General features: G+C 35.2%; 1 protein-coding gene across 1 annotated transcript in view; it reads right to left on the bottom strand.

The window, feature by feature from the left end:
• Nucleotides 1-20,389, bottom strand: part of DNAH7 (dynein axonemal heavy chain 7) — a 246,777-nt gene that overhangs the window by 129,282 nt on the left and 97,106 nt on the right. The window contains exons 25-30 of the mRNA XM_061203571.1: nt 18,723-18,891; nt 16,346-16,448; nt 16,098-16,225; nt 8,838-9,050; nt 6,194-6,292; nt 1,948-2,196 (exon numbers count right to left, since the gene is read on the bottom strand). Coding sequence (XP_061059554.1) covers nt 1,948-2,196; nt 6,194-6,292; nt 8,838-9,050; nt 16,098-16,225; nt 16,346-16,448; nt 18,723-18,891 — 961 coding nt within the window. The remainder of the gene's footprint in view (nt 1-1,947; nt 2,197-6,193; nt 6,293-8,837; nt 9,051-16,097; nt 16,226-16,345; nt 16,449-18,722; nt 18,892-20,389) is intronic.

Here is a 20,389-nt window from a genome sequence, read left to right on the forward strand (position 1 = left end):
GCTTTGGGTTTACAGAAAAACTGAACAGAAAATATACAGAGATTCACATATATTCCCTCCATCTTCCCGCCCCCCACACACAGTTTCCCCTACTATTAAAGCCTTGCTTTGGTGTGGTACATTGTTATGATTCCTCAATTCCTCAGTTCCTCCACTGATATGGATTCATTATTATTAACTAAAGCCCATGGTTTACATTAAGGTTTACTCTTTGTATTGGACACTTCTATGGATTTTGCCAAATATATAATGTCATGTATCCACCATTACAATATATACAGAATAGTTCCCCTGCCCTAAAAATCGCCTGTGCTCTACTTATTCACAATCATTTCTTTTTTATATAACACAACAAGTTCAACTTATAACAAGTTCAACTCTTTCCCACACTGCTTTCTGCCCACCACCACTGGAGCTTGGGACATGAAGTACCAAACTGAAGAAAACATGTGGGAATAATAATGTGAAGCAGTAAAAAAAAAAGCTCAAGGTCTTTGTTTTCTTCTCTGTGCCCAGGAAGGGAATAACGATGTGTCATCCTTAATTCAGAAGCATGGGAAAGTTCTATCATCTTAGTCAGAACAAAGTTGCTGCCATTAAAGCAAGGTGTTTGCCCCAAATGCAACAAAGCTAGTGTGAAGCTACAGCTTGCAAGCAGTGGCTATGGAGCCTTCCCCTTTTACATTACCACAATGTCACTCTTAGAATTTCCTGATAAGGAATCACTTTCGGGCTTTATATTGGACCAGAATACATGCTCATACCTTCATCTTCTTTAATCTTTGAGTGGCACCACATTTGGCTCTTTTAGAGACATTTTTTATAGCAAAAAATTAGTCCCTATAACAATAAAACAACAAAATAGGAAAAATGCAAACAAAAACGAGGAAAGGAAGGCAGGAAGGATAAAGGGAAAGGAAGGGAGGAGAAGAAAGGAAACAGCCTGAAAGGATAAAACCATAAAGGAACAGGTGACAGAAATAAGTACATATCAGTTTGTTTGATAATAAATACAATCGAATTAAAATTCCCCTATGAGAAGATAAAGGCCAAACTGGAGAAAATAAAAGTTAAAACTAATTACTCTCCATAAAAAAGTAAATCACAGTGACAGCCAGAGTCACAATTAAAGACATGGGCAAATATATATGCAAGGAGAAAGCAGGGGTTGCAATACTGTAATTAGACACAGGGGATCCAAGGCAAATAATACAAGGACATAATTTTATACTAGCTGAAGGGAGGCTCCACAATGAAGATGTAATGATCACAAATCCCATTTGGCTACAAATACTGAAATATACGAAGCAAGAACTATTTGAAATACAAGGGTAAGTAGACAGAAATGCAATATTAGTTGGAGAATTTAAAACAGCCTCACTCCTTTAGCCTATCAAAGTAGACCAAACTGAGATGTGTAGGACAGGAATTTTGAATAATATAATCATCATTATTTACTACACTTACATATGCATGTATTATATAATGCATGCACACGCTCACGCGCACACGCGCGCACACGCTCACACACGCACGCGCGCACGCACGCACACACACACACACACACACTTCAGTTCAGTACCCCTAGCAGCCACTAACAAGTTTGCGTTACAAATCTAAACAAGAAAATAAAAAATACTCTCTTAAGAAAGTATAAAAAAGAAAACTGACAGGTTTTTTCATGTTTTCAGACTTTTTTCTACCATGAACGTGTTACCTTTATGATTAAACTTTTTAAAAAAAGAAACAAAAGGGCTTGAGGCAAATCTGTGGCATACCCTTTGTATACTGAACTTCCTACTTGGTTTGTATTACTTTTCTAATTTTATTTCCTCTGTATTTTCATAATTTTAAGTTGCTGCATTAAAGTACCCTTTTAAATGACCATACATTCTATCTTGCACAAAGCTGATTATCAATAAATTAATGCATTAATAACACACTTACCTTTTCACATAGATCATTTAGTGCTCCAGCTAAGACGCGATATGCACTGGTTTTTCCTCCAAATGGCTCTCCAACAATCATAAAGCCATGACGCACAATCATCATTTCATATATCTGAAGAATCTTCTCAGAAAAGAATCTGGTCATTTGCAAATTCATGGAGTCACAGTTGTCTTTGATGGCTCCCAGCAAATCATTGTAATCTGGTTTTGGTAATTTCACCCCAGGAAACAAATCTGAAGTAATTCCCTAATGATAGATGATTTGGGGATTTACATTATCTATCTATACATTCTCATATTCTCTGTCTCTATATATATATGTATGTATATGTGTATATGTATATATACATGTGTATATATACATATATATATAGACATATAGACATACATAAACTTGATAAAATTTCTCACATCCTTGTATTTAACATTGATGGAAATAGAGCCATTGAGTAATAGTTCAGTATTTTTAACAGCTTCATAGAGGTATGACTGACATACAATGAACTGTTTATATTTAAAGGGTACAATTTGATAAGTGAAACCACCAACTCAATGAAGATAATCAACATACCAATCACAGCCACAGGTCTCCTTGTGGCCTTTTATAATCCTCCTTCTCTCCTCTCCTTGCCACCTCCTATCTCCATCCCCAGACAACCAACAAATACTGATTTGCTTTCTGTTACTATTTTTATTTGCATTATCTAGAATTTATTATGGGTGAAATTACACATTACATGTACTACTTTATTTTTTGTCTGGCTTCTTTCACTTGGCATAAAGATTTGGAAATCCACACCTTTCACAGCATATATCAATAGTTCATTGTATTGAAGTAGTCCACTGTATTGAGGTGTCAGTTTTTAAATCCATTTTCCTGTTGATGGACATTTTCATTGTTTCCAGTTTGGGGAAAAAATAAAGCTACTATAAACATGTGTATACAAGTCTTTGTATGGACAAATGCTTTCATTTCTCTCGGGTGAATAATGAGGAGTGGAATATCTGGATAGTACGGTGAGTGTGTATTTACTGTTTTAAGAAACTGTCTCCTTTCCAAGGTTGTTGTATTATTATATTACATCCCCCCAAGCAGTGTATGAGAGTTTCAATATTTGGTATGGTCAGTTTTCTTAATTTTAGCCATAGTAACAAGTAACAGTATCTTGTTGTGGCTTCAATTTGCATTTCCCAAAGATTAACATTTTTGCATGTACTTGTGTGCCATATGTATATCTTCTTTAGTGAAATGTCTGTTCAAATCTTTTGCCTATTTTTAATCGGTTTATTTTCTTCATGGTAAGTTTTGACCATTCTTTAAATATTCTGCATACAAGTCCTTCATCATACATCTAATATGCAAATTTTTTTTCTAGTCTCTAGCTTGTCTTTCATTCTCTTACCAGTGTATTTCAAAGTGCAAACTTTTAAATTTCGATGAGTCTATTTTATGAATTTATTGTTTCATGCATCGTGCTTTTGGTGTTGTATTTAAGAAATTTTTGCCTATTCCAAATTCACAAGGGATTTCTCTTGTTTTCCTCCAGAGATGTTGCAGTTTCACATCTTTCTAAGTTAAAAAGTTAGAGGATGAACACGATCTGATTTGAAGGCTTATTATAAAGATGGGGTCACATTAGTATAAAAATACACAAATGTATCAATGGAACAGAATAGGGAGACCAGAAATAGACCCACACACATGTGAACAACTCATTCTCAACAAAGACTCAAAGGCAATCCCGTAGAGAAAAGATTAAAAAAATAGTCTTGAACAAATTATGCTAGAGTACCTGGATTTGTCAAAATAATGAACTTCCATCCATGCCTCATACCATATACAAAAATTAGTTCGATGGTATTTTAATCATTGTAGTGGGTAGTATGTTAATCAGCTTAGCGTCCCTCAAAAATGTATGTGCACCTGGAACCTCAGAATGTCACCTTATTTGGAAATAAGATCTTTGCAGACGTAATTACATAAGATGAGATCATACTGGAGCCCAACTCCAGTGACTGGTGTCTTTATATCAGAAAGGAGAGGAAGACACAGACACAACGACACCCAGGGAAGAAGGCCATCTAGTGATGGGGACAGATTCTGAAGTAATGACAAGCCGCGGAACATCAAAGATCACCAGTAGCCATCAGGAGCCAAGAAGAAACAAGGAAGGATTCTTTCCTAAAGCCTTCAGAGGGAACCAACACCTTATTTCAGACTTTTATCCTCCAGAACTGTGAGAAAATCAATTTCTACTGTTTTAAGCCACCAAGTTTGTGGTACTTTGTTATGGCAGCTTTAGGAAACGAATACAATCATATAATGTACGATTGGAAAGAATTCTACTTCCATATTTAGTGTATATGAATATATAGAGTTAATTTCAAGGTCTAAGAAACATCCCTTTATAAACTGCTAAGGCTTTTTCATAAGTATTATAGCAACCTATGTGAGAAATACAGCTATTCTTTTTACTCTGAAGATAAAAGTAAAAATTCAGAAGAGCTTAATATGAAAGCATACATTCAAGCTATCCCTTAGAACTGACAAACTACCAGTTTAATCACCCCTAAATTTAATCCTTTAAATACTGTTATGGATAAACTGATACCAGTTCACTGGAGCAGTAAGTTTCCTTGGGGCAAAGGAGAGAAAAAGGCAACGCAGTAGGGTCTTTAAGATCACTCTGCAGCCTAGCTGAGTGGCTGGAATCCCCTCTCCCTCATATACTGGCCATGAATACAAGTTACTTATCATCTCTGTGCCACAGTTACACCATGTGTAAAATGGGGATAACAATAGCACCTGCCCCGTTGGCTGCTTATGAGTATTAAATAAGTTGCTATTCATAAAACTCTTAGAATAAGGTCTGGTCCATTGTGAATGCATAGTGTTTGCTAAGTAAACAAAAATATCTTCTCAGATTGTTCAAATTATTTATGGTTAACCTTGAAAGAAGCAGATAATTCCAGATCATATCTGGTAGTCAGTAGTTCTCAACAAAGACCAGTTCCCTTCACTCTCCCGCCAGGTAGCGAGTTGGGAATATGTGGAGCTGTCCTTCTGGTTCTCACACTGGGAGAGTCCAGAGACACTGGGGGAGGAGGGGTGCCAAGTGTTCTGGAGCGTATGGGACAGTCTCTCACAACACGGAACTGTCCTATTTGAAAATGCCAGTTACGCCCCATTTAAGAAATATTATTCTTAATATTATTCAATAAATGTTCACTGAATGAATACACAGCTGCATGAGAATACAACTAGGTGAGGTACACTTCCACTTTATAAAAATAAATATAGCTTTTACTCCTGAAAAATCTGTATAGCGTACTAGTACCAAAGAAACTGAGGAAAATTTTTAAGAAGAACATTTGAAGCTATTCCTTGTAGATTTGATCTATAAAACATTAGCACTGTCAACTCTAAATACTAAGGGAAGTCCCTTTCAGAGTGATGAAACATGGTTGCTATGGATAGCTAACGACACTGGACCACACTACATTGGCAGTGTCACTTCTCCGCCCTCCCCATGACTGCCTTACGACTTCAGTCTTTACACTTTGGAAGCTAACTGCCCGTACCTCAAGGCAGCACAAGAGAGAGCAACGTCTACCGTGTGTCAGGAGCCCACTCCCAAGCCCTCCCCCAATTTCTTCTACCTGAGAATGGGAAAAGGAAAAGAATGACATCACGTGACAAAACAGGAACTTTAACCATCATTCTAATAGTTCTTCTCAACTACTTATAATTTAATTTTTAAAATGCAACAAGATTATGAAGCCTAGTTCTTAAATTATCCTGAAAAAAAGAATTTCATAAAAGCCATTGTACTCTTCTAAAGAAATTAAGCTTATTTATTTTTTTTATTTCTCCAATCATTAATTTGACAAACATTTACCAGGTATCCATTCTGTGCAAGGGATTCAGTGATGTGTTACACCAATTACTTTCCTCCACGGAGGAAATTTTGGTGAAATTTATAAGCAAACATGTTTTGTAACTTTTGTGTACTTATTATATTCTGCAGAAAAGGTGCAACTTAAAAATCCCAAGTTGTTAAAAGTTATCCAAAACAACAAAGCTAGCTAAACACACTTCAAATAAAACAGAATGATCTATGTTTCTCTGTGCCATATCATCGTTTTCTGTAGTGGAAGTTTCTCACAGGGAGTTGCAACCATGGATGCTTGATAAATACATTATTAGAAGAGTTTTGATACATTGTAATAATAAATGTTCTTACCTCAAAGAGTGGTAAATCATGGGATAAAAATTTTGGTAGATTTACATCAATAATAGATCTAAGCAGAAGAATTTCTTCATTTTCATTTGGATATTTCAGCTGAAAGAAAATATGCTCATAATGATATCTGCAGCTATTAACTGCACCCCCTACATGTTCACACACACACACAAACACCAGGCCCCAGAGGCAATTTAAGCCCATGCAAAAGTGTTGTTCTTACTTATTTTCATTTAATTGGACTGTTATTAATTTTAGAAACTGATGATATACTTGTTGAATTTTCTACCAGTTTATAATGAAAACCTAAGTTGAACTAACTACGTTTTCACAGATGCCCTGGGTAAAAAGCTATTGGCCATGAATTCCATATAGTTTGGGAGCTGCCATTGCCTCTATATTGGGTAAGAGCTTGCTTGTCCTATGCATTCAAGACCAGCAGTGGGTTGGTAAAGTGAAAATAATCATTAAAAATGGGCAATCATTTTTAAAAGATGCACTTACATTTAAAACATATAAACATTCACTCACTCTGCCCATATTTTGGTGCCAAGGCTTTTTTTCTGAGGGTAGAGTTCTGGACCATTTTTCTTGTCGGAAAAAAAACGCATCAATAATGAATCACCTGCTCTGTCCAGTTTTGTTGTGTTTTGGATTTGTTTTTTAAAGATGATCATGCTCTTCAAAGATACTTGGGAGACAATCTAAGTGTAGCATCCTTAAGATTTTTAAGGTTTTTTCCCAGTTTTATTCACTTTTCTTATCCATACCTAATTCAAAGTCATTTTTTTTAGCATTTCATCTTTACTGAGTCTTTCTTAAACAATGAACTTAGTTTTCATAAAAACAAAACTCTTCTTTTCATGCTCATATACCATCAATTTCATTGACAATTAATTAAATGACATAACGACAGTAACATGTCCGACTGGCTTCAGAAAGTTTTGGGAACAAGCCACCTGACTCTGGGTGAGGAACAGTTCATCTGATAGAAAGTGGGAGGGCAGAGCTGCACGCTGCCTGCTGGCTGCACGCTTAGTACCAGCGTGCTTGAGTGTGTTCCCCAGGCAGAGTGGAGAAGGCTCGTTAATACACTAAGTCACTTAAGTAGAGGGTGCTTCAGAAAACTTATGTTAAATTCTAAAAAATCTGTGGTAAACCCAGAGTTTACTAAAAATCTGGTTGAACCCTCAACTTGTTGCTCATGTCCATAAGATGGTTCAATAATTCACAAAAAAATCTGAACTCAGAAATATTTCTCCCAGCTTCTATACTTCATTCAACATCTTACTCCACAGTTTCTCCTACCATCATGCATTTAGTTTTCCAGAACCCTCTTCTTTTTCTCTAGAATCTTTCTAATAAATCCCATGCTCCTACTTAACTGGCTTTAACCTTACAAAGTCAGTGATGCCTGGCAATCAAGGTTAGCTGTCTCTAAATTTCCAGGGCCTCCAAAGCCAAAGCTAGTCCTATTCATATGGGCTTTGGATCAACCTAACCACATGTAAATTATGAAGTGTCAGAAGTCTCTTTTGTTATTTGAGAGGCTATCATCTTAAAGCAAATGTTTAAATTGCTTTTTAATATAATAGAAACAAACTTCAAAATATTCAAGCCAACACATTCAACAATTTTCAATTAGCTTTTGACAAAGAATGATAGGATTCATTTGCTGCATAACTTTAATAGCTCAATTCCATAGTCAAGATGTCAGTGATGACATACACTAGGACAATGCATTTTCTTTCCCATTATCTGACCACAATGTAATCATGACATGCCAGGTTAATACAAATTGTTGCTTCTAGTTGCATTTGTTTATTACAAAAAAAAAAAAAAAAAAACAATGACTTGAAGTCATGTTAGGCTAATGTGAAACAGAATATCACCACTATATATCAGAATTCTTGGTAACGTTATTATAGAAGATTAAAATGCATGCCATTGTTTTTAATCACACAAGATATATTTCAAAATCTTTATCTTCTGCAGTCATGAACATGAAAATTTTATAAGCTCCAAAGCCACAGTTTGCATTTTGCTGTTAATTATAGCCTATCTTGCTTACTTTGATAAAGAACAAATGTACAGTTATATTTTATGTTTCTGCAAAAGACTTTCAATGAAAAATTACCCAAGTCTTCAAACATTTTGATTTTTTATCAATATAGCTATGATTTATACCATCTTAAAATGCAAACATTATATTGCAAATCTATTACTGCTAGTCTACAGTTGGCTGCAACTGTGTAATTATATTAAGTAACAATGTCTAGGGGCTTCTGTATATATTTATTAATTATACATAGATTATTTCTTTTAAAGCTATTCAATATATATGTTCATATATAAATGCTTTCAAGTATTTCTCAGCAGCAAGGAATTTTACTCCTCAGTAGTACCTAGTTTCATACAGTTAAAATTGTGGAATGGAACTCAATTCACTGATCACATGTCTAAGGTTTTACAAATCATAAAATGTCCTTTTTCACGTGTGCAAATAATTAATTATGTTAGTACGATAACTGAACTTTTTTTCAGTTGATGAAACTAACCAGTTAGTGTAACTCTTGTGAAGACACATGGTCCTGAGATTTATAAACAGGAAATGAATGAGTAAGAAGCCACTTGAGTTTTCTACCTTTAGATTCCCAGCTGCGGTGAGCACTGACTTCACGGCTCTCATTCCATAGTCATAGTGATGTTGTGATGACAACTGCTCTGAACACAGGCGATATGTAGCCACAATCTTTACCGACAGTGGCCGAGCTGTGACAAAGCCACAGGAGTACAGGACTATTTCGGCAATCATGGCATAATCAGGCACCATCATTGCTACTGTCCGAAAGAGTGCCTATGGGAGTGGAGAAAAGGTGCTTTTTGAAAAAGACCATCATGAAGATAAGCCTCCTCTTTCCTTCATAACATGTTACAATGTTATAGCTTTTCTGAAATAATATTAAGTTACAGTAGCCAGATCATACAGATAAAAACACTTTAAAATGTGATTTCTTGTTATTGTTATATAATAAATAGATCATTAACTTTTTATATAAATATGTTTCCTTAAATTATGCTTTGAGAACGCTTCAAATTTCTACCATACCTAGACTTTTGGTGAATTATTAATTTACTTAAGTGTTAAGTATCCATTACATTCTATTTTTTGTGGGAAGTAACATGCTATAGGGAAAAAGCAGACTCTGCTGGGATGTCCAAGAGCCGGGCTTCTCATCTGGGCTGGTGAGAAAGTGCCTGGTATTGGGAGACTGGGCTTCAAGTGAAGCTCTCTAGGCATCTATTTAATTAAATGATTTGGGTCTCATCAGGTAACCCCTAATAACAAGACTATGTTAAATAAATGATGTAATTTGAGATATTTTTTAACATTTTTGAGTCTGCAGTCACCATGTCAGTCTTTCACCAAGCATAATAAAGGGAAGAAACTGAAAATAAGTCCTGGATAATTATTACTAGAGATAAATCAATTTTCCAAATTCTAAAGATAATTTTTTCCTCATAGTATTTTAAATATTGTGGGACAAATAAATGTTGTGTGATGGAAAGTAAATAGAAAACTGAATAGATTTTAAAAGAATAAATAAGAAAATTTAAGTTTAAAATGTTAGTATGTGTCAGGATTTACTTCAATAACTCAAACATGAAAACATGGCTTTCTTGTACTAAAGCAGGAGAACAACAGTGTTCTAGAAAAATGATAATCATATTCAGATAGTGAATAATAATTATAGTAAATGACAATTTACTATAATTCAGACAGTTCAGACAGTTTATAAATACCTGCTGGGAATTAGCTGAATTACCGAAAACACAAGGCAGATAGAAAATGAGGACATTTTGCTTAAGTGATCTGTTATGACACTAAAGTTGAAAATAAAAGATTTGCATCAAGCAAGATCCTTCCAATGTGTTACATTAATTACTAGCTAGAGGCCTTAGTACTGCTATTTTATCAATAAGGTTACCATTGAAGAAAGGCAAGAATAAAATGTTAAAAGTATATAGCATGAGCAAATAATTGGTAACAGAGAAGCTTAAGCAAGTGCTCTAAACCACTACATACCTGGGAAAAAAGAATGCAAGAGAATTACTATACACATGGTACCTCTTTTAAAGGGTAGGTTCTCAACAACTATTTTTTAATGAATAAAATAGAGAATGAATGAATTAACAAATGAGTTAGCTGGTCAATGGCTAGGTTAGGGTGATACAATCTTTCTACAATAGTACAAATTGCTACTAGCTTGGGATCAACATCCAGGTCTGTGTGTCAGGTCTCTGACACACCAGGTACTTTACAAATTCCTATTCACATTCTCTTAGCACTATTAGCAAAGTGGTTGTGGAACACCATGAAACAGACATATCAGTGGCCAAGAAAACAAAAAATAAAGTATGGTACAGAAGTTTCAAGGAGTTATCATGGATTCTTACTTATCACAGAGAAAAGCATCCTCATCAAAATATTTTTTAGGCCTAAACTGTTATGGTGGTAGACATTCTCATTCATTGATTCTCAAACAGAATGTGTGAAATACTGATATGATACGGTTTGGGATCTGTCAGAAATAATTTTTCAGTAATAGCAGTAGGTTTAAGGGTAATTTAGTGTTTTAAAAAATTAATTTGGATTCTGGGTTAACCAATGGCATACTTTCTTGAGTGTAAAAAAAAAAAAAAAAAAAAAAAAAAGGGAGGGTATAGATCCAGGTAACCTGCCAGGGCTTGAATAAATTCCAGTACATGTAATCAATGTGAGTATTACCCTCCATGTTTACCTCAGCAGAAATAAATGATTGAGAATAGTTATTTTATTGCTTCTGTCCTATAGAGTGGACGAAGAAGGGTGGTACATAAGGAATTACATACACTTCCTAGAGTATGCTTCCAAAGGACTACATTTTAGAACAACATCAACAACAAAATCTCAAGCAATAACTTCTTACCATTTCTTCCTTTAAGGACTGGAAATAGATTTCATAAATGTGACCTGTTCAGGAATTAGCTAAGTATTAGTTGAGTGAAATGGAGGATTCAGGATCTAGTTCATTTTTTTCTCTGCACTAACAGGGTGTTTCATGCTACTTACTCTGTGGAAAGTTATGGATCATGTTACTGACTTTGTGACATCAGAAGATCTAGAATATGCCTATTTTCCATACTACCCAAAGCAATCTACACATTTAATGTGATCCCTATCAAATTACCCATGACATTTTTCACAGAACTAAAACAAATAATCCTAAAATTTATATGGAACCATAAAAGACCCAGAATTGCCAAAGCAATCCTGAGAAGAAAAGAACAAAGCTGGAGGCATAACCCTCCCAGCCTTCAGACAATACTACAAAGCTACAGTAATCAAATAGCATGGTATCGACACAAAAACAGACATAGGAATCAATGGAACAGAACAGAGAGCCTAGAAATAAACCCACACACCTACAGTCAATTTTTGACAAAGGAGGCAAGAATATACAATGGAGAAAAGACAGTCTCTTTAGCAAGTGTGTTGGAAAAGTTGGACAGCCACGTGTAAATCAATGACGTTATAACTCTGCCTTCATATCCTACACACACACACACACACACCCACACCCAAAAACAAAACCCTCAAAATGGCTTAAAAACTTTAATATAAGACAGGACACCATAAAACTCCTAGAAGAAAACATAGGCAAAACGTTCTCGGACATAAATCATAGCAGCATTTTCTTAGGTCAGTCTCCAAGGCAATAGAAACAAAGGCAAAAATAAACAAATGGGAATAAGCAAACTTATAAGCTTTTGTACAGCAAAGGAAACCATAAACAAGACAAAAAGACAACCCTCAGAATGGGAGAAAATATTTGCAAACAATGCAACCAACGAGGGCTTAATTTCCAAAATATACAAACAGCTCATACAACTCAATAACAAAAAAAGCAAACAACCCAATTAAAAAATCAGCAGAAGACTTAAACATTTCTCCAAAGAAGACATACATATGGCCAACAGACACCTGAAAAGATGCTTAACTTCGCTAATTATTAGAGAAATGCAAATCAAAACTACAATGAGGTACCCCCTCACACCAGTCAGAATGGTCATCATTAAAAAGTCTACAAATAATAAATGCTGGAGAGGGTGTGGAGAAAAGGGAACCCTCCTGCACTGTTGGTGGGAATGTAAATTGGTACAGCCACTACGGAAAACAGTATGGAGGTTCCTCAAAAAACTAAAAAGAGAGTTATCATATCATCTAGCAATTCCATTCCTGGGCATTTATCTGGGAAAAAAACCCGAAAGTTCAAATTCAAGAAGATACACGCACTCCAATGTTCACAGCAGCACTATTTACAATAGCCAAGACATGGAAGCTACCCAAGTGCCCATCAACAGATGACTGGTTTAAGAAGATGTGGTATATATACATATACGCAATGGAATATTACTCGGCCATAAAAAAGAATGAAATAATGCCATCTGCAACAACATGGATGGACCTAGAGATTATCACACTCAGTGAAGTAGGTCAGAAAGAGAAAGAAAAATATGATATAACTTATATGTGGAATCTAAAATACGACACAAATGAACCTATCTACAAACAGAAACAGACTTACAGACATAGAAAACAAACTTACATTTACCAAAGGGGAAAGGGGTGGGGGAGAGAAGAGGGATAAATTAGGACTTTGGGATTAGTAGATACAAACTACTATATAAAAAATAGATAAACAACAAGGTCCTACTGTATAGCACAGGGAACTATATTCAATATCCTGTAATAAACCATAATGGAAAAGAATATGAAAAAGATAATATAAAAACACACATACATATACGTATATATAAATGGAATCACTCTGCTATACACCAGAAAGTAACACAACACTGTAAATCAGCTATACTTCAATTTAAAAAATAGAATAAGCCTATTTTACCATTGCTTCTAACATTTAACTATTCTGAAATGATTATTGATTCTTCAGAATAGTTTTAAATATAGCTTCTCTAAAGTGGAGATGTGTTTAAGAAATTGCTCTACTATGCAGGTTTTATCTAGATGTACAAGATGTCAAAACTTGAGTCTTTCTGCATGACATGATACATATCAGTTACCAAAGTATGCATGATCTGCCCAATAATTTACAAAGGAAATATACACAATTCTTTAACCTTCCCATTTACTTGTAGATCATAAAGCATTTGAGAGAATAAGGAAGGAGGGAGGATTTGTGAAAAGACTTCCATCGAAGGGAGGTTTTCTTATGCTGTGAGTCTCCATAAGCACCCCCTCCTCACTCCCAAGTTCAGTAAGAGCTTGATGGGTATCGCCCTATTGCGGGGGAATACAGATTGGTGCCTGACTCATGCCCAAGAAAGCAAAAGTAGCCTGTGGCAGCAAGATCACAGTGGCCTTCACTCCCACAGTCTGTTGGGACAGAAGATGCATGAGATATACACGATAAGGGAGAGAGAGAGCCAAGTTGGGGCCATTTTAAGTCCTCCCCAAGATTCCGTCTGGCAAAGTGAGAGCTCTCCAACAGCAAAATCTATGTGGAATCACCCACCAGCGATCCACGCATAGTGGAGGGAATGACAACTGGAGAAACAGATTCCGTCACTCAAAGTCTCAGGAGTTCCAAGCGGAGAGACCTAACAGGAGTCCCTGAAGAACCCATGGACACGTGCAGGATAGAAAGATGCAGCTGTAAACCTCTGCCAGCTCGAGGGGCTGGACCCACATGGTCTTATCTGAACTGTATGTATGTTCGGTGGCTCACTGCTAGCTTAAAGGATGAGTATGAATTTGTCAGGCAGGACAGTGGTGGTTTAGCAGAGCACTCAAGAGAAGGTAAACAGCATGTGCAAAGGCATGGGACCTTCAGAGGCTAGTGAGGCCTGTGTGACAGGGAGAGGCAGGGAGCTGGTGGTACAGACGCAACTGGGTCTAATGCCAAAGCTCTTGCAGATCAGGCCAAGAAATTTGAATTTTTTTCCTGTGGGCAAAAGGAGCCCGGTGGTTTTTTAAGTCTGGAAATTATACGATTAGATTTCTTCTGACAACACAGGTAGCATTACAATGGGGAATTCATTATAATGAATTTCAGTAGGGACTCTTGGTGACAGGTGAGCTGCTGCAATAAGACACGCAAGAGAAGACTGAAGAGGGCTGGGAGCAAGGTGTGGCCGTGGGGCTGGACGGGAGCAGCAGGGGTAATAAGACTTTTATGAAATAGGATTGCTGGTTTTGGTAACCGGCTGAATCACTGCGTGAAGAAGAGGGAAGCTTCGAGGATGACTCTGAAGACTGATGATAATACTCTCTGGGCCTCAGCAGGCTTTTAAAAAATAGTATATCTATCTATCTATCTATCTTTCATTTCAGACTAAGACATTTTTTTCAAAATTGTTAGGTATTTCCATATGTACTTGAAAACAGATATTCTATAGCAGCTCTAACCAAGAAGACTGCACCAAAGGAACAACGAAAACAACAAAAAGCTATCAGAATTTGAGAGCAGTTTTTGGCCTAAAATAGAAGGAAAATACTCCAAGGACCACAAGGTGAATATTTTGACACTGTTTTAACACGCACAATAAATAAAATGGAAAAGTCTGCATGGGGCATTAACAGACTCAACCAATACTGGTCCCAGCTTTTTATGATTAGCTACTCACAGATGTTTGCCTTTACAAATATTTATGTATTCAGATTGATCCTACTGAATAAAAGGAAAACATGAGTGAATAAAAGTACTGCTACAAAAAGAGCTTTCCAAATGTGTATCCCAATAAAAAGTTGCAAAATGCTTCTTATATGAAGGAGGATTTACCAGTTTCTATTTTTAAGTCACACCATCCTTCACAAAGGCAAAGTACTAAAACATCACGTCTAACATATAAAAGTGTATGGAATAAAAATACCACAAAAATACTTGGCAGCAGTGAGTCCAATCAAAAGTGTTTTCGATGGAAAAGTACCTCAACTAGTCTGAGAAGCTGTAGTTCTAAAAATGTGGATAGTGGAAGGAATGCAGGATTTAGAGTCAGAAGACTTGGTTTTGGATCCGCAATTACCACTGCATGATTCTTCAACATTTTCTCTCTATGTGCTAGCCATAAACATGCAATTCACCAGAAAGGGATACAAAATGTCTAACAAAGATATGGGGAAAATGTCATATTTCACTAATAATCAAAGAAGTTTGTTTTTTAAATGAAGATTCTAGTCTATTCAATTAGCAAACTGTTTTATTCCTACAAAAAACTACTGCTGGGTACTAAGGAGAATTGAGAATTGATATGGGATGTAAATTGTTTCAACCTCTGTTGGAAGGCAATTTAGCAACACAGCTCTTGGTCTTATGACTCTCCTAAGGAAGTATCTTAAAATAGAGAAAAGCCTTAAGTAAAAATTGCTCATTGCAATATTACCTATAATGAAGGAAAACTAAATGCAAGCTAAACGTCAAATAGTAAGTACAGTTCAATAAATTTATTTACAGTTCGAATTATGTTCATAAAGATAGGAAAATGCTCATATTATAATATTAACTTGAAAAAAGCCTCAATATTCACAATTTTCTGATTTCAGCATTTAAAATTGAGGAATACAATATAGTAAGCAGTAGAATGGGTACCTTTTTCAATATTTCCTATGTTTTCTAATTTGTGTAATTACCACTAATTTTAAAATAGAAGTTTTGGAAATTGCATATTTATTTTTTAAAGCTCAAAGCTTTAAACTTATTTTCTAAAACAGTGGTCTAAAATATAACATCTAAAAGCAAAAATTTTACATAAAATTCAAGAACAGCATGTTCTTTCTTTTTATATATTAACTGTGTTAATCACAGAAAGGAAACAGATGATATAATTGCCTTTTCTGTACCTTCAGATTATCCGGAAGTTCTGATCGCCCAGCATATCCAGGGTTCATTGTTATAAAGACAGCGCACGTGGGGTCAAGTTTTAGTTCAGTTCCTTCAAACACTAGTAAATCCACACCTGCATTAATACCTGTGAGTAATCAAGAATGAAATGACTTAGCAATTCCACATATAAATGGGACTCGCGCCATTCATTACCTCCTATATTTCTACTGTTTTCACACAATGCAGAGATAAACTAGTCCATTACCTCTTTGGAGAGTAAGAATTTGTTGAGCAACCACAGACAGTACTTCCAAATCAATTCTGTTAAACTCATCAAAGCAAGCCCAGGCTCCACAAGATAACAGCCCCTGGGAGAAAAGATCAATGAAATTTTTCAATTTTATCTGATTGAATATTACATTGAAATGTTGTATTTTCACCTCATCTTTTCGCGGATTTAATATCCTATCAAGGAAATTGCTTATTCACCTTTATCTTTAAAGCTTTAAAGACGGCTTATTCTTTTATTACCAATTCATTATTCTGCATGAATAAAGAGTTCAATCAACTGGAAAATTTTCCAATTGATTTTTTTTTTTTTACTTTCTGTGTGTTATCTTTTGGCATTTAGATGTATATCTAAAATTTCATAGCCTTTCTTACTTTTTATTTACAAGGTGATTTTATTTGCTTTTTCCTTATGGACTCCATAGAATGGATTATAATAATCCTTTAAATAAGATGACTTCTGTTGCCAATGAGACTACACTCTGAGCACCTGAATGACCAACTAACACCGTTTGAGGCACTAGCTTGCAGTTCTAACTCAGAGATATCTCATAAGTATGTGCCATTTGGTCGCAAGGAAAAACTGGAAAATCAAGCTTGAGTAGCTGAGTCCAAATGTGGACTAACTTTAAAAAATCAATGCAGAAATATTCATTGAATGTACATTCTATAGATTGCATATGTATGTATGTGTGTTTCACTGAGTACCTAGTATATGCCAGGCATGATGCATGGCACTTTGTATATATCTTTTATGCAAGGAAACTAAGGCTATATCACATAAGATGTTAAGTATCAGTAATTAGTACAATGCCATACATCTAATAGTGGCTGACCTTGGATTTGTGTACAGTTCAATATATTGAAACACACTGGATTAAACATGAATGGCATGCAATCAAAGAGTAGTACATTTTCATTATTTAGAGAAGACTCTATGACTTAGAAATCTAATACACGATAAAATAAAAGGATTAGAAATCACAGAACAGAATGCTTATGAAGTCACATGTTCAAACAGTTATACAGATTGTGAGGTTCTTAATAGTAAGACCTGTGTCTTTTTTATTTTGTACCCCCATTATTCAGCACGATCCTAACACAAAGTGTCCATATGATCAATACTTATCAATAATCAAATTTAATATTATAAGTATATGAATCTATATCAAAGAATTAAGAATATCATTATATAGATTTGAAAACTTAGCACATACCAGACTTTTCTTTAAACATTTAGGAATATAGTGGCTATTCAAACTCCACACAGAATCTTTTAGATTTGCTGTTTATTTCTTTAATCATTACAACAAGGTTGCATATCATGATAGAGGATAATTAAAATAGTTACTGGTCGCTCAAATATTTTCTTCATATGTTATTCATTATAATATTTTCTTTTCTTTTATTCTAATTGTTTGAGCATCACAAATGTAGAGACTTTTTATGCTTCAAATCTGTTATAAAATGACTAGGTCATACTTCAGTGAGGAACAGTTTACTGTATGGGGTAGGGTTGTTATATTCCTGTTTGTTAGTTTGTGTATTTTTTTCTAATGTTAACTTTTTCTGGAGATACTTTTGAAAAGTAAGGATTACAGAATCTTTAAAATGTACTTTGAAAAGTATAGAAAAATAGAAATCAAATAAACAAATAAGTAAGTAGAGCCCATAATCCCACACGGATAATTTTGTGTTCAATTTTACCACCTAATATTTTAAGGAATAACAGACTGTAGCAACAAAGCACTAAAATGACCAGATGTTCATAGGTTACACCGATGAACTTAGGGACTTTATACTTTTAACTCCCCTTTTTGCAATCTTACAGACTCATAAGAGTGGGAATCTGACTCAGAATAAGAAAAAACAAAAGAAGGATTTCAAGTTCACCAAAAAGATAAACAAAAAAACAAAAGAAAGATTTCAGGTTCACCAAAAAGATTAATTAGAATGTGTCTATAAAAGTAAATCATTGAACTTGTTAATGATTAATGAACTTGTTAATATTAACTTGTTAATAACAAGATCTACGGGACAAAGAAGTCTTTAGATACCACAATTTTTACATGATGCAGTGGTTCTCAAACTTTTAGCTGTCCAGTATACTGGAGGGACACCACTCATTCATTTCTATCAGTAATATTGACCCATTATAGCAAGGACTGGAGGTAGAGCTCCTTCTCAAATAAGCTTTTGATATAACCCTACTTCTCTCGAGAATTATTGGGATAATACTTTAATTTTAACTTTGCTTAAACTACAGTAAATCTTTTACTTGCATCAAATTATGTTTCATTATAAATAGCCTTTCTGAGAAGTTATCATATCGCAAATGACGAGTCAACTCAAACCTTGAAGAATTTTCCTAAAGCCAGATAATCCAACCCATCAGAACAGTTGAAAACAACACATTGTTTGGCTACAGCTTTGGCTAAATCTTTTGTAGTTTCAGTCTTTCCAGTTCCAGCTGGCCCCTCAGGTGCTCCTCCAAGGTGCAGATGAAGGGCTCCAAATAAGGTTCTGAAATATAATAAACAATCTTTGTTGAATAATGTGATTTTTACATACATTCTGAAAAGAGGAAAAATTTAAGCTGAGAGCCAAATTTTCCACTTCCTCATCAATAATTCCTTCCTTCCTACTAGCCTATGAAAATCTTTGGGCATTACTTTGTCTGTTATTATGTTTTACTTCTGAATAGCTGCATATATGACAAAAGCAGAACAAATTCACTTTTGAAATTCAGTGCTGACTTCTGGTCAATACGGAGAATTCAGCTGACCCTGAGTCACCCAATCCCCCTACTGCAAGCATATGGAAATGCTACATAAAAGAAAAATATAACAACTTTTGAAATATATAGCCATTTTTGAACGGATGAAAAGGAAATTATCAATGAAGAGGGAATGCATAGCTGGAAAAGTAATTAGGTGCTAAAGCTGTAGAGGTGCACATTGGTTTGGAATTTGCATATAAACACAAGTGTATTTATACCCACATAGAAACAGAAAATAAATCCTTAAAACCGAGCAAGCTGAGGAACTGGAATGGATTCACTATTTAAAGCTAGAAGACTTGAAAGGCTGCCTTGTGTGTGAATGGGAACTAAAATTACTCCAGCAACCTACTCAAGAGACAAAGAAGAGTCAACTAAGGAAGAGACAGGAAGCTTACCCTTCATACAGTGCCCAACGAGAAACCTACATTTCACGGAGGGTGGGATCCAGTTTCCATTACTGATGGGCACATGAACCCAAAATGAGAAATTAACATTAAAATTTTGTTCTGAAAACCCTAGAGCCCTCCACAGAGATAAATGTAAAACTGCTCCACATGGACACCTCCACAGCTGAGAAAATGTAAGACTACACGGGGAAACAACCCCTACTAAATTTAGCTCACAGCTAAAACTGGAAAGAGAGATCAGAGTTAAGAATCAGACTTGCAGTGACAAAGGCAGTTGGACAATGGTCTGGGAGGGTTACTGCACATATGGCACTCTGCCTTCTTTGGTATCCTAGCGATTTTTTTTAAATAAGATTTTAAATAAAAAGCAATACACATCAGAAAATTGTGGGGAAAAACAGAAGCCAATTTCATAAGAGAGGCAACTTGGAATCCAGCAATGAAAAATACAATCACTGAACTTCTGAAAACTCAGTGAATAGAATAAATAGCAGAGAAAACCTAAAGAAATAGAATTATGCACTAGAAGATAAATATGAGGAAATCACCCAGGGAGAGAGGTCAACTATAAGAAAAGTTAAAGACATAGAAGAAAGAAGGAAGAGAATGGGGAAAAGGCAAAATTCAAAAAACAATGGCTAAGAATTTGCCAGAATTAAAGATATTAATTGAAAAAGTCCCAAGTAGGATAAATAAAAACTTATCCACATCTAGTAACATCCAGTGAACACCAACAATAAAGAGAAAACCTTAGAAACTACAGTGGAGAAAGTTACCTATAAAGGAATAATAATTAGAATAACAGAATACTCAGCAGGAGTGATGAATGCCA

Source organism: Eubalaena glacialis, chromosome 1, assembly GCF_028564815.1.
Source record: "Eubalaena glacialis isolate mEubGla1 chromosome 1, mEubGla1.1.hap2.+ XY, whole genome shotgun sequence".
Taxonomy (NCBI): Eukaryota; Metazoa; Chordata; class Mammalia; order Artiodactyla; family Balaenidae; genus Eubalaena; species Eubalaena glacialis.